We start from the raw sequence: 14,755 nt of genomic DNA, 5'->3' as shown, positions 1-14,755 counted from the left end.
GGGATGTCAATGGACCCAGACGGTCGAATGGATCCAAATATGTACAAGATTCGGGCACATCAGGTGGATTTGGACCGTGACCATTGGATCCAAAACCTATGGTTCAAAATTATTTCGGATCCTGACCCATACTTGGACACAAGATTTGGGCACATATTCAGATAGTAGAATAAAAAAGCACCTCTGACCAATAAGAGGTCTTAATGGATCGTGACCAAGTTACAGGTGGATCCTATCCTAAGTGGGTCCTACTTCCAAATACCTAACATGGCAATTCTTGACATTAGATCGCTAGTTGATTTCTCAACTCAACTCAGGAAAGCCTTTGTCCCAAACTAGTTGGGGTCGGCTAATGAATCCTTTAAAAAAATTTCATGAAGAAGGTGAAAGGATCAACCTTGCTCAAATTGACTAAGTCTAATCCTGACACTAGTTGGGATCACCAGTGGATTTCTATTTCAAAAAATATTTAAATATTGATAATTTCCAAGATAATTTCCAAGATTTAATCAAGTTGATGGGTTTTTTGTTTGGTTTGGGATTGGATCTTCAGCATCGATCACCACGCCCGAGTGATGTTATGGTTAGATAGAGAGTGACCCTATCATTCCTCATTCCTCATTCCTCTTATTGATGTGCATATGGTTAGATAGAGAGTAAGCCTAGCATTCCTCATGCCTCAATGCTATAATTTTTCATTTTTGGAGTTGGAAGCCAAGTACACGTTATTTTTGTGGGTTGATTAGATTAGAAGAGAAGAAAAATCTAAAGATCCCTTAACCTAATTGTACTATTTTTTCCCCTCAATTTCTAGGTAAAGGAGGGCCTTTGTTTTGTTTGTATATTGAAAGCATTGTGCAAGAATCACATGCACATGAACGTGTTCTACCAAACAGAAAAAATAAAATAAAATTTAATATTTATCAAAGCCTCCCATCACCAAACGTTCCTCTCACAAAAGCCAATGCTACTATTTAATTAGGAAGATTTTAATTTCTCTTCACTTAAAAAACATTCCACGTGGAGAGAGAGAGAGAGAGAGAGAGAGAGAGAGAGAGAGAGAGAGAGAGAGAGAGATCATTTACCTATGGTGTTGTTTGGATTGAAAGGAGAAAAAAAATTTGAAGAATTTTTTGTTTTATAAAGTTTATTATAGAGAAATAAGTTATGGCTTATTTAGGCCCTGTTCGTTTGAGATGGTGACAACCGATTGTGAGCCCTAAACCTATATTATGAGACTCAAATTTAAATGTGATTTTGATTCCAATAACATGTTTTGGGCTTACCATCGGTTGTCACAATCTCAAACGAAAACGGCTTTAGACGGATATCATCATAAATTGAAGATGCCTCTAAATAAAACTTGAACTAGGTGGCTCTGCACGAGGCTCCCACCATTGCGGGGTTTGGGGAGGGCTAGATGTACGCAGGCTTACCCTTGCTTTGCAGAGAGGCTGTTTCAGTGACTTGAACCTGTGACCACCAAGTCATGATGAAGCAAACTTACCCTAATTCAAGTCTTTTATATTCTGCTATAATTAAATGATAGAAAAATAAAAGATTAGAGAAAAGTTAAAAAAAAAATTGAAAACATATACTCTATTTTAAGGGATTTGCTAGGGTCCATCGCAAAAGGCATTTCACGGCCGGTCTGTCGCACGTTAGACCAGCCACCTCGTGAATGGAGACAACTGCGATGGACGCTAGCAATTCCCCTATTTTAATAATGACACTAGAGGGATTTTTCATTTTATGAAACAACCACTTACTCCAAAAGCTTAAGCTGTTGGAGACGGCATTATTTAATCTTTTATACTTTTAACATTATTAACCATTTTCTGACGTATGAGTGAAAGCATAGTGTAAATTGTAACATCCTTCGAAAGTAAATTTGAAAAGCGAGTGCCATTATTGAAACAATCACATGGCACATTTCTGAGCTCACTCTCACCCAACAAGAATGCGTGCAAGCAATCAAGCTTACTTATTATTGTTTAAAAGAAACTTGTAATAGTGTGGTTGGGTAGAGCTAAGTTCAGAGTTAGTTCTACCATGCTTACCATTGGATCAATTTAAAGATCAACATTGGGTCCCACACAGGGATATTCTATGCAATCAGGACCATTGATCTTGTGGACCATTATGAGATGGCTCACATGGTCCCAGTCTCGTGCTAAATATACATCCGGCCAGTAAGATTAAGGCCTACATTAATCAAAGGTTTTTGCATCTCTAGTTGGGACCTTAAATAAGGTCTAATAGGAAATGAGCTAGAATCATCTGATCAACCAATTGGGCTTTTTTACTGATCCAATTGGGCTTTTTACTGATCCAATTGGGCTTGCTTTCCTTTTAAAATGCAAGCCCAGCTTTGGAATTTAATTGGCCTTTCAAAAGCACGTTGGATTGTTACCCCCAACATTGATACCCTTCAGATTCCCTTGCTCCTATAAATAGGCATGAAGTCAAAAACTCTCTAGTTTCAGCTCCCACCTACAAATTCACAACTATCCATGTGATTCACAAATTGTTGAAACAAACATACTTTCTCCTGATCATGGCTTCCACCCTTTCCCTTTGCCATCAGCCCAGCCTTTCTTGGCACAACAAAAAACCCATCAATCTCTTCAAAAGAACTAGTTTTTCTGCACCTATTGGTCATGGCTCATGTTCCTTTGCTAAAATATCCCAATTCCAAAGAAACCCATTTCCTAGAGCCATGGCTTCTGACTCAACAACTGGCAGGAAACAGATGGAGGTATGTTTTCCCAATTGTTCAGAGTAAATTAGACTTCTAAATATTCCTATTTTTTTTTGGGTTTCTTCTGTATTTGTTGGGTCTCATTTTCAATATTTTGGTTTTGGGTTGTTTGGTTTTTAGATAGTGTATGACCCAGATGAAAGGATAAATAGGTTAGCAGATGAAGTTGATAAAGACACAGGCCTTTCAAGATTGTCTCTTTTTTCTCCTTGCAAGGTAATCTTTATAAGAATTTTTGTTTGATGTTTTTTCAATTTATTATAGTCTTTTTATGGGTTTCAATTTATGTTTAATTATTTTCCCTTTTGATTGCAGATTAATGTGTTCTTGAGAATAACAAGTAAGAGGGAAGATGGGTTTCATGATTTGGCATCTTTGTTTCATGTAAGTTTAATTGTAACCATAGATTGGATTAGAATGGAAGCTTTGTAAGTTGTATTAGAAATATTGGTTGATGCATAGATAATCATAGCATTACATAAATTTCCATCCAATAGCAGATGAAAATCTAGATGTATTGATTATATAATACTATGATGAAGAACTTGAAAATTTGTCTGGAGATTTTTTCTGGTCAGTCAGAAGCAACAAAGTGAGATGGGTTTGTTGCACATAGTTACCTTAAATGTGGCCATGTGGTTAGAACTCATCTGGTGGGCTTCCTGTGGATGGGTCATGGTATATAGAAGCAACAAACTCAGATGGGTTCATTCCACATAGTTACCTTTATGTGGCCATGTGGTCAGAACTAATCTGGTGGGCTTCCTGTGGATGGTTCCCAACAAAAATAAAAAGAAAAACAAATAGTTCCTACACACAAAAGAAGAAGAAGATCAGCAATCATTTCAATAGGTAAAAATCAATCCAGCAGAGATGATTTCCTGATCAGTATCGTAGTTACAATGTTCGGATTCAGGAATAGTTCGACGGGGCAGATGTTTGGAAAAATTGAGAAATGTTTGGGAGGAGTTAGGGAAAAGTTCAGAAAAATGCATGTGTTGTCTATTTACAGCACATACTATATATGGTTTTGTAAATATGACACAACAAAAAGCATGTAAGGATGGTTAAGTGCGTGTGTTTGGTAGATTAAGATGTGAGTTCACTTTTCACCACAATGTTTTCTTCAATAATTTCAAATTTGTCATGAGATTTACAATTAATTTATGCTCATTCAAGATTTTTTTTTGATCCAATCCGTAGGAATCAATAGAAAAGGCAAATCCCTTATGATACACCAGATGAGGAATTGAGGAATTATTTGTCAAATTCATTTACAGCATGATATGTGGTGAACCCATCTCAGTTCATTGCAACTGAGAATATTTAACCTATTTTTTATGCATTGGATATTTTTTAGCTTTTGTTTCTTTCACCTGCTCTTTCTTATCTCGATATCCTTTTTAAAATATCCTGTGATCTTGGTCTGCCGTCCAGGTAATAAGTCTAGGAGATACAATTAAATTCTCTTTGTCGCCGACGAAAACTAGAGATCGTCTGTCAACCAATGTCCCTGGAGTCCCACTTGATGAGAAAAATTTGGTGAGTTAATAGCAATTGTTAGTATTTATTCTGTTTTCTAACTTTTGGCATTGGTTTGATTATTTCTTGTTTAACTGTAGCACGAATCTTCTTTTGAAGGAGTCACTTCCACCTCAGAATCTCACAAGCGCTAAAAAATAGCTTATTTCTACGTTTTGTTGCTACACTTTTCCCACTTTGCGCAGCTCTTGCTGCTAAAGTTCTACCTAATTTGGTAGACCTAAAGGCTCTATAATTTCATGACATTGTTATAAAATATAAATGCTCAATCCAACTTGCATTCTTGCTTCTCTATAAAAATTTCAAATTGAATTATTCAGTTTTTATTAGCTTAGAATGATTCTTTTCCCGGTGCCTTATTTTGCAGATCATCAAAGCACTTAATCTTTACAGAAAAAAGACTGGCAGTGACAATTACTTCTGGGTAAATAATTGGACATAAATATTTTTGTCCTAGAAAATTACCAACATTTTGTTCTCTATTTATATAACTCTTATTGCAAATGAATTTTCCTTGCTTCCTATTTTGCAGATTCATCTTGATAAAAAGGTGCCAACTGGTGCTGGGCTAGGTGGTGGAAGTAGTAACGCTGCGACTGCATTATGGGCAGCAAATCAATTCAACAGTGGTCTTGCCACAGAAGAGGAACTTCAGGAATGGTCCGGTGAAATTGGTTCCGATATACCCTTCTTTTTCTCTCACGGATCAGCATATTGTACTGGTAGAGGTGAGGTATGTTTAGCACATAAGAAAAAGTAGGCAATCCTTTACTACTAAAATTCTTAGAGCTGCCTATGGATGCACTTGGTAATTCAGATTTTCTTGATGCTCTCAGATTTATAAATGCATAACACATTTCTATTCAATATTTTTGGTAAAGTGTATAAATGGCACTCTAAAGCGTATAAATGGCACTGGACACTCTCATTACACGCCTGTAAAACGTACCAAGTAGTCTCAAAAGCAAAGCAAATCAAATGCATTCGTCTATTGAGATAGAAATGAAAACATGATTTAGATTTTAAAGAGGGGTATTCATATATTTTTCGCTTAAATGTTTTTAATGAGCTTTCAAGAACCTATGCATTCATATATTTTTCATCAATATGTTTTTAATGAGCTTTCAAGAACCTATGTATTCATATATTTTTCATCTATATGTTTTTAATGAGCTTTCAAGAACCTATGTTTAGATAGCAGTGCGACTAGAAAAGCAATGGGCATTGAATGAGGTGTGATCAGACCAAATATAGCGTTCCAAATTATGAAATATGAATTGAACTACTTTCATGGTTTATTTTTACCTACATTATGTGTATTTACGTTAGTTACTTTAGATGCTCGATAATTTTTGACAATATGAGAAACTTAACATTAGTGAATGTATGAATCACTGATTTGATGTCTTTAGTCAAGAGAACTGTTTCTGTAACTATGGGAGTTTGATTATGATGCCTTCCTCTTCAAAAGCCTCTATATTTATGGTTTACTTTAGTTGTGATTGCGAGACATTCATACATCTGACCAGCGGAATATCATAGAATTTGGATCTGGCTTTCCAGGTTGTTCAAGATATTCCACCACCAATACCCTTAGACATTCCTATGGTTCTTATAAAGCCACAGCAAGCATGCCCCACTGGTGAAGTTTACAAGGCAATGCAAATTTTTAGTCAGTAAATTTATCACCTCTTACGTTATTGGATTTTCCACTAAGATCTGTTTCTGAGGATACTTTTACTTGCGCAGCGCCTTCGGCTGGATCAAACTAATTCAGTTGACCCATTGATATTGCTGGAGAAGATCAAACAGAACAGAATTTCTCAAGATGCTTGTATTAATGACTTGGGTATGAATTGACACCAGGAAGATACTCTGTTTTTCTTTCTTTCTTTGTCTGGTTCAGATATTTGAAATTGGTTATTTATTAGTCTAATCTTTCCAGAACCTCCTGCATTTGAAGTCTTGCCATCTTTGAAAAAGTTGAAAAAACGTGTGCTTGCATCAAGTCGTGGACAGTATAGTGCTGTTTTCATGTCGGGAAGGTAACATTGTGATTGCTGTATTTTTTTTTATTAAACACCATTTCTATAGATTCTGTTAAAGTATAAAAGATAAATAACACCTTTCTCCAACAGCTTAAGCTTTTGGAGAAGTTGGTAAGTTAACATGGTATCAGAGCCAAAGGTCTCGAGTTCAAACCTCCCGGATAGCAAAATCCACATGCGATGGTCGGCCCAAAGTGGGACCACATGTGCCACGTGTTTGCCAAGTGGGCCACACGTTCGGGGGAGTGTTAAAGAATAAAAGATAAATAACACCTTTCTCCAACAGCTTAAGCTTTTGGAGAAGTTGGTAAGTTAACAGATTCTTAACTGCCAATTCAACATGATTTCTCTAATCAATATAATCTATGCTTTCTGGAGGCATTCATGGTTTTTGGCGTTGTTTAGAAAATTGATCATTCCTGGAATATTCCAAATTGTACAATATGTCTCATTACGTAATTCTAGCATAACCTTGGCTTCTCGACCCTGATGATGGTTTGGGTTGAGAAGCCAAGGTTCATATACTTGTGAGGTCTGACTTGTGAAGTATGAATAATTGGTCTGATTTGAATGTCTTCTATATTTTGTTTGAGCTGCACCATGTTATGCTGATTTCCTCTTGTCCATGTAAGTTCTGAATAGTCTGACATCATGTCAATTTGTTCATCTTAGTAAAATAAACTGAACAATGTTTGACATCATGTCAATTTGTTCATCTTAGTAAAATAAACTGAACAATGTAAACATTTAAGTTATGAAGGTGTGGTTTGATTACGATCAACAGATCATGGAAGCTTTTGGATGAATGCATTAGCATATGTTACTGTCAATGTACCAAAATGAAGGCCATAAGTTTAGACCATAGATACCACATACCAGAAATTGGAAGCAAGGTGATGGGTATGCAATCCATGGGGGTCTTGGCATTGGGCAACTGAAACTACGTAACAAATCCATAATGGGGAAATGGCTGTGGAGGTATGGGGAGGAGAAAGAGACTGTATGGCATTCGGTCATTGGAGATAAATATGGGAGGGAATTGGGTGAAAGGAATGTGAAGAACTCCAGAAATGGAAAAGCATCGGGTGCTTGGAGATCAATCGCATCCACCAAGTTGAAGTTTGAAGGTCTAACGCGATTCCGAGTTGGTAGGGGAAATAATGTTCGTTTTTGGTCAGATTTATGGGTGGGTAAAAAGACTTTATGTGAGGCTTTCCCTTCTCTGTTCAACCTGGCTGTAAACAAGGAGGCCATGGTCTCTGATTACATGTTAAGGAACCAAGATGGTGGGCGGATTTTCTGGGACATAAGGCTTCACAGAGATCTGGAGGAGGAAGAATTCAATAGCCTGGCTGATATGCTTCACCTTTTACACAGCCAATATTTCTCACCATCCAATGCCGATGAGAGAATATGGATACCTGAATCTAATGGGGAGTTCACACTAAATCATTCTTCTTTGAATTGAACAATGGCGCGAAGAAGGCCTCTCGGCGGGCTGCTATTTGGAAATCTGCTGCTCCACCGAGAGTGAAGGCTTTCGCTTGGACAGTGGTTCACAAAAAAATTAACAAGTGCGATCGTCTCAAAAGGAGGACTATTCCGATGGCTAGCTGGTGCGTGATGTGTAAGAAGGTGGAAGAGACGGTGGATCATCTGCTACTCCATTGCTCTTTCGTGCACCGCATATGGATTGGAATTATCAGATCTTTCGGCGTCAAATGGGTCTTTCTGAAATCGTTTAGAAGATTGCTCATTAACTGGATGGGTAGCGTTTTTGGTGAAACAGGTAACCTACTTTGGAAACTACTCTCATACTTTGTTATATGGAATGTGTGGAAGGAAAGAAACAATCGCATATTCGAAGATAAATCCAAATCTCTGGATCGAATTTGCACTGAAATTAAGGTGGAATTGATTTCATGGGCTAAGAATTCTACAGGTGGTATTTTCGGAGTTGGGGAAATACTGAGGAATTGGTCCGCAATAATTTGGGAAAGGAAAGCTAAGCATCACATAACTCCAAAATAGAATCCTCCACCGGCGGGATGGATTAAGTTGAATTTCGACGGAAGTTCCTTTGGAAATTCAGATCCGGCTGGAATTGGCGGTATTTTTTGGGAATGAAAAAGGGAGTACGCTGATGATGTCTTACTCGGGACCGATCGGAATTTGCGACGCTATCGAGGCGGAAGGGAGGGCACTACTATTTGGTATCAAGTGGTACTCTACTTTTTCTTCTAAGCCGCTGATTGTAGAAGGGGATTCGTCGAATGTCATCGCATGGGCTTTGGACAAATCAAAGGGTCCCTGGCGGCTCTGGAACTACATTGCGGAAGTAAAAGATCTACTTCACTCAATTCAACCAACTACAAACCACAGACGGCGCACGGCGAACGAAGAGGCGGACGAGATGGCCAAGCGGGGAGCCACCCTAGAATCGATGTGTATTTCCATTCCTGGAAATGTAATGGGGGAAGGGGTTGAGTAGATGTAAAGTGATTAGTTTGTACTTCTTTCTGTAATGGCCGAGCATTAATAGGTCCGGGCACTGTGTTGGGGACATCTTGTCCCCTTATTTGGGTTTTTCATTAATAAAGTCATCTTTCAAAAAAGGAAAGAAAAAAGAGATGGGTATGCAATCCCGAAAAGAGTTTCCAATGCCCTTTGTTTTTTCTTAACTCAATATTTGTTCGAGGAGCATAATCGCATGCATGACGCTCACAAAATCGTAAAATACATGCTTGATAGCAATTAGACATGTATCATTATTGGTTCTACTTCTATTTTCTTGGAATTTTGGCCTTGTGTGGTTGTCATAAATTCCTAGTTTCTTAATATGTCAAACTGACATTGTCAAATCATTAAACCCCAAATCTAATATTTTTAAGTAAATAATGAATTCCAGTTAAGAATTAAAGAGATAACTTAGTCTATTATTATTTTTTAAAATGTGAATCAAAACTTAAGTATCAAGATGTCATGGAAATTTTTCATTAATTTAAGTTGTAGGACATTCTGGTGAACCTATAATTTCCTCGAGCAAAATCTAGGGAGTAAAACAAAAACCATGAAGTATAAGCATTTTGGAGTAGAAAGTTGGAATTTTGGAGCTATATTGACTTCCTATTGTTAAGAGTTTAAGTTAGGTGACTTTGTGGCTCGTCTGTCCCCCGTGAAGGTTTGCGGCCTTCTTTGATGAGATCTTTAATCGGATTGGTGGATCGTTGTAGTGTTCAGGCACGTCAGAAGATCCGCTAATGGCGTGGCCTATGAAGCACGGGTACGGGGTGCAGGTACGACATGACACGGGTACGGGGTGCGGGTACGTGGGTATGTGATTTTCTATAAAAAAAACGGGTGCGGGTACGTTCAGGTACGCCGAATATAATAATATAAAAATTAAAAAATAATAATTGGAGAGCAATCAAATAACAGTAACATCACCAAAATGGAAAATTCTAATATTACTCTTAATTTCATAAGTGATTAAGTTCCATATTTCACAACATGAGGCATCAATACATCATTCATTAGAAAAAAAGTCTGTCGCCAGCGTGTTGACCAGTGCCTGACAAGATGAATAATTTTTAGAGACCAAATTATGAGATTTTTTATACCGGACTTTTGGGATTTAATAATGTTTGGACATGATAGATTTTATAAATTTGAAAAATACCCAACCATTTGGAAGTTAAGAAAGTTAAAATTTTGACCCGACCCTTTTTCTTCTGATTTTGTACTAGAACAGGAGAGTTGACTTTTTTTCCTTTCAGATTTGGGTCTTGAAACTATTTTTAATAAATCCAAATGGGGGGTATTCCTTTATTTACATGTAAATACTGAGTACAAGAGAGGAGAGAGTTTACATGTAAATACTGAGTACAGGAGAGGAGAGAGAAGAAGCACATGAAGGATTTACACCAGATAGGAGAAGCATGAGGTGTCGAGTACGCACCCGACACTCACCCAGCAACCAAAATTGGGGTTTTTTTTAAACAAAAAATTGGGGTACGTACCCGGGGCGTACCCGAACGTACCCGCACCCAATACGTGTTGGGTAAGGGTATGGGAGCCTCGGGAGAGTACCCGTGCTTCCTAGGGCGTGGCTGATAGGCTTGCCAAAGATGGTGTGGGGAAATGGAAATGTTTGATTTCCTTCCCCCTTGACCTTGGTTCTCTTCCTTTTATTTTCCTTTTTGTACTCTTTTCTTCTTGTTTGTAATCTTGAGCGGACCATCCCGGTCTTCCCCTTTATTGAATGAAATAGCTACCATTAAAAAAAAACGAGAGTTTAAGTTAGATATACATTAAGTTATAGTATATTTCCTTCTAAAGACTCTCCCCCAAACTACTCTACTCCCAATCCGTAAGAACAATCAACGATATGGACCTCCCTCAGTAACTAACCTAGAGGCACAGGTAAACAAGGGTCAATGAGACATTTTCCACCCATAAATCTTTCTAAAATCTAATCCCATCTCCAAATCTAATCACATTGCCCCTCCCTAACCTATATCCAATAAAAGATCTGAATTGATTTTAATAGTACAAACCGACCTCCATGCACCTAATCCTGAGTTATTTGCATTGATCAATGCCTACAAGCAGTCTAGTATTTCAAAGAAATTGGATTTCAACACCTGGGGTGTTTTTTTTGAGAATTAGAAAGGGAACCGACCTCCTTGCACTCGATCCTGAATTATTTGCATCGATTAATGCCTACAAGCAGTCTAGTATTTCAAAGAAACAGAAATGGAAGGTGATAATCCAAGCCAACAACTCTTATGAGTAGGATAGCTGTCTAAGTAAGACGAGTGAAGGAAATCAAGCAACAACAAAAATGTATGTAAGATCGCGCTATCTCATAAACCTCTAAGATGTTTTCATTGCCTCATTGGAAGAATAACAAGAAAGGGTGGTGGCAGAAAGGTGGGACTGGTAGTGGCAGCTAGTAATCTGTGGCAAGAGATGAGGGTTTTGCTCCAGCAATTGGATTTTTAATGTTCATGATGTGGTTATACCCTATGTCATAAAAAAAAATGATGTGGTTTCATCTTCCGGGAAATTCCTCATATCTTCCTTAAAGTGATTTCTTGAGCCAGATAAAAAATAGTCAGCGAAGTGATATAAAGACTCCCGAGATTTGTTGGGAGGGGGGGGAGGGGGGTGCTTCCCCTCCCCTCCCTCCCTCTCTCTCTCTCTCTCTCCACACACACACAGAAAAAAACACCCACCACATACACACACATAATACACTGTATATTAAGTAAGGTTCCAACCTCTTCCTAACCAGGCGCAGTGGGTTCAGCACTGCATAACGAGTGGGTTCCAACCTCATCCTAACCAGGCGCCATGGATTTGCAAGTCATGCACTGCATAGCGTTCTTGGAAACTTAGGACTGAAAGGATTATGAAGTAAAAAACTTGGACCCTTGCAGGAAAAAGAGTTTGGGGGTGTCAAAAGATCTTTATCAAACTTAGGAACTTATCTGTAGCTGCCCTTCAAAGGTGAGAAGAAGTGTGAGATGGGCCCCACTCCAAATGCGATCACGCTTAACTTGATGGAGTTTTTTTATAAACCCAGGTCTGTCTGAGGTAAGGGGGAGTTTTTAGGAATGACGAAGGGGAAGTGCTGGGGGCTTTTCCAAACCTATTGGCATGAAGCATTCAAACTAGGCACTTATCATCCGTATGGACTCTTTTATTGCCTTGCGTGGTTGTTTTAGGGTAGAATATAACTTGTCTATGTTGTTACTTTGGCACTTCATCATAGTTTGGGATGTGGAGACTAGCTTACATTATTGGTGACTCAGGACTTATGTGGAGGAATTGATTTCCTTTTTGCATGCTTCAAGAGAAACTAATGGTGGTGCTGATTTGTTTTCTTGAAAATGTAAAAACAATTTGCATAGGGAAATGTCTGCCTCTTGTATAATACTTTCATCCGTTTATAAAGCTTTTGCTGTTGTTAGAAGAATGACATTTAACACTCTGATTTTCTTATAGAAATACATTAAGAGTTTAAGACTACCAATATTATATAGATAACAATGAACTAGAGAAAAGAGATGAGGTTTGTCCCTCATAGCAGTGTCAACTTGTGTCTGACGTTTGTGTCCTGCACGCAACTTTCTCGAAAGTTGAATGCTTCATGTAGATTTCGGCAAGTCGTCAACTTCTCAAATGATATACCCTTTCAGCTGTGGGATCAATAATTCTTCTACCATCTGTTTTTTAGCTTATGAACTATCTTCTAAATCTTCAATCTAAATGGTGATGGCGAAAGCTAGAACTTGGGAAGGGACTCACTTGCTAATGGCATGCAAATGAAAAAAAGAACCTGGGGACCCTCATAACTGGATTCCAATGGACCCAACCCATAATTTGGAGGGTCTGCAGGACTTTATAAGCAGCTTTTTGTAGAATTTTTTAGTTCCTAGAAAAATAAAGGTCATAAAATATACTTGCGAATCAGTTTTCTCCCATCAACAGTTTATAAATATTGGCTGCCTGTCTAATAATTCTGGGTGCTTAAATTATTTTTCTTCATAATTCCTGGATTTATTATCCAGTATTTACTGTTTTCTGTTATTTTGTTTCTTTATTGATCCGAAACATGTATGAACCAATACCAGTCATGGTAGCAGGACAGGTATGTTACCATGATCTACTGATTGCTCAAGAGACAAGCCATCTTAGTTTTGGTTTCTTTAACTGTATCTTAACGTACCAACAAAACGTTTACTGCTTCGTCTTTAAATTGGGGTAATTCCTTGCTATAAATTGTATATCCAGTACATGCATGTTTTTGTTCTGAATTCTGGTGTGTTATGCCACATTCTTATGAGGTTGTTATTTAAATTCATGCTTGTTGTCACGTTTTGAGAAATTTCATGCAGTGGAAGCACCATTGTTGGAATCGGTTCTCCAGATCCTCCACAATTTGTCTATGACGATGATGAATACCAAGATGTGTTTGTATCTGGTAAGACCAAATTACCAAACTGGCTGGTCAATGCATAGTTCTGATTTTCCTTTTCCTTTTTTTGCATGATGTTGATGTAGTTCTGTTTTTTCTTCTCTATTTTTGCATGATGTTGATGCATAGTTCTGTCTTGGTGTTTGGCCCTTAAACTTGAAATGGCCTTTTAACCTATAGCAGTACTAATGAATTAGCGAGATGATCTGAACTTGTTTTCAAGAAATTTGATGCTAATCTAGCCACTTCCCTATCTCTCTTGTCAACTTTTGGAACATTTTATGGTTCCTGCCTATCACATACATGCCTATATGGTGTAACCTGTCCCTAATATGGAGTCATGGGTTCAAGATTGGCAAGTTCAATGAGAAGTTCTACTGCAACTGGTTATGAAGCGATGTGGAGCGGTGCTCTATCAGAAGGGGTCTCTTCCGTATGGATCAGCTTAGAAAGGCTGACTTCTCAACCCAAATTGGGGATCCTTTCTACTGGACAATACCCCTTTCTTGGGGCCTTTGAAACATCTCATGAAGGTTAGGAGAGAGGAGAGCAAGGTCTCTTGTGTGCCTTTTGGATTCAGTTACATATCTCTGAAAGCCAAAGGTGGAATATCATCAGAAGGCAAATAGTAGATGCGATGGTTGCAAGTCTTATAGGCAACCTGTCCCCATTTCCCAAGTGGGTCCTTTTTGCAAGTATCTGATCTGTCTCTTTAGATGTAAAATGGGTGTAAAACAAATTTTATGCCCATTTTTAAGGGGAAAAATAGGTGTAAAATTTGTTCTTTGTCCATATTACGTCGAAAGTAACGGAGCTTTTAGGACCTAGTTTCTACCAAGTGCAAGATATTGGTTAAGTTAATCTTGTGGTTTGGAGGGCCATTTCTATAAGATTTTGAAGTCAGATTGGTTTGGATCAAATAATTGGAATAAAACCATTTCACCTTTGCACTCTTACCACATATTTTATCTTGTTTTTAGTTTTAATCTGTCTTCTAATATTCTCAAATGCAGAGGCACGCTTCCTCACCCGCAGAAAGAACCAATGGTATGCTGAACCAAATACGACAATGAATTTTTGCGACTCGCCTGCTGATCTTTCGCCAATGGCTGAGTAATTTTCTTGTAAGAACATTTTGTTGTATCAAATCGGGATCTTCAGTAAATCCAAATTAGAGTTTTGTTATTTGCATGATTTTTCCTGTTGTAAATTGGGCACAGTTAATGGCATGGTTTATCAAATCAGGATCTTCAGAACTTTTTGTTAATGCCATCCAGATGTAAGCGCATGAAATTATATGCAGGGCCTCTTTGGATACCTCTAAAAATTGTTTTCAGATAATCTTATATAAAAATGTTTTTAAGCAAAACATGATTATTTGCAAATAATGGTTATAACATTTTTAGAAATGATATAGTTAAT

General features: G+C 37.8%; 1 protein-coding gene across 1 annotated transcript; it reads left to right on the top strand.

Moving 5' to 3' along the window:
• The first annotated feature begins 2,411 nt into the window (after positions 1 to 2,411).
• On the top strand, positions 2,412 to 14,650 carry CDPMEK (4-(cytidine 5'-phospho)-2-C-methyl-D-erithritol kinase). The gene is made up of 11 exons (XM_077362311.1): positions 2,412 to 2,758; positions 2,882 to 2,977; positions 3,077 to 3,145; positions 4,199 to 4,303; positions 4,671 to 4,727; positions 4,836 to 5,036; positions 5,867 to 5,959; positions 6,053 to 6,152; positions 6,249 to 6,348; positions 13,254 to 13,339; positions 14,347 to 14,650. The coding sequence occupies exons 1-11, from the start codon at positions 2,558 to 2,560 to the stop codon at positions 14,448 to 14,450; spliced, it is 1,212 nt and encodes a 403-aa protein (XP_077218426.1). The 5' UTR covers positions 2,412 to 2,557; the 3' UTR covers positions 14,451 to 14,650.
• Positions 14,651 to 14,755: the final 105 nt, after the last annotated feature.

Source organism: Tasmannia lanceolata, unplaced genomic scaffold (assembly GCF_043159265.1).
Source record: "Tasmannia lanceolata isolate RefF3 unplaced genomic scaffold, GAP_Taslan_0.1 ptg000019l, whole genome shotgun sequence".
Classification (NCBI taxonomy): Eukaryota; Viridiplantae; Streptophyta; class Magnoliopsida; order Canellales; family Winteraceae; genus Tasmannia; species Tasmannia lanceolata.
This window is presented reverse-complemented; position numbering and strand designations above follow the sequence as displayed.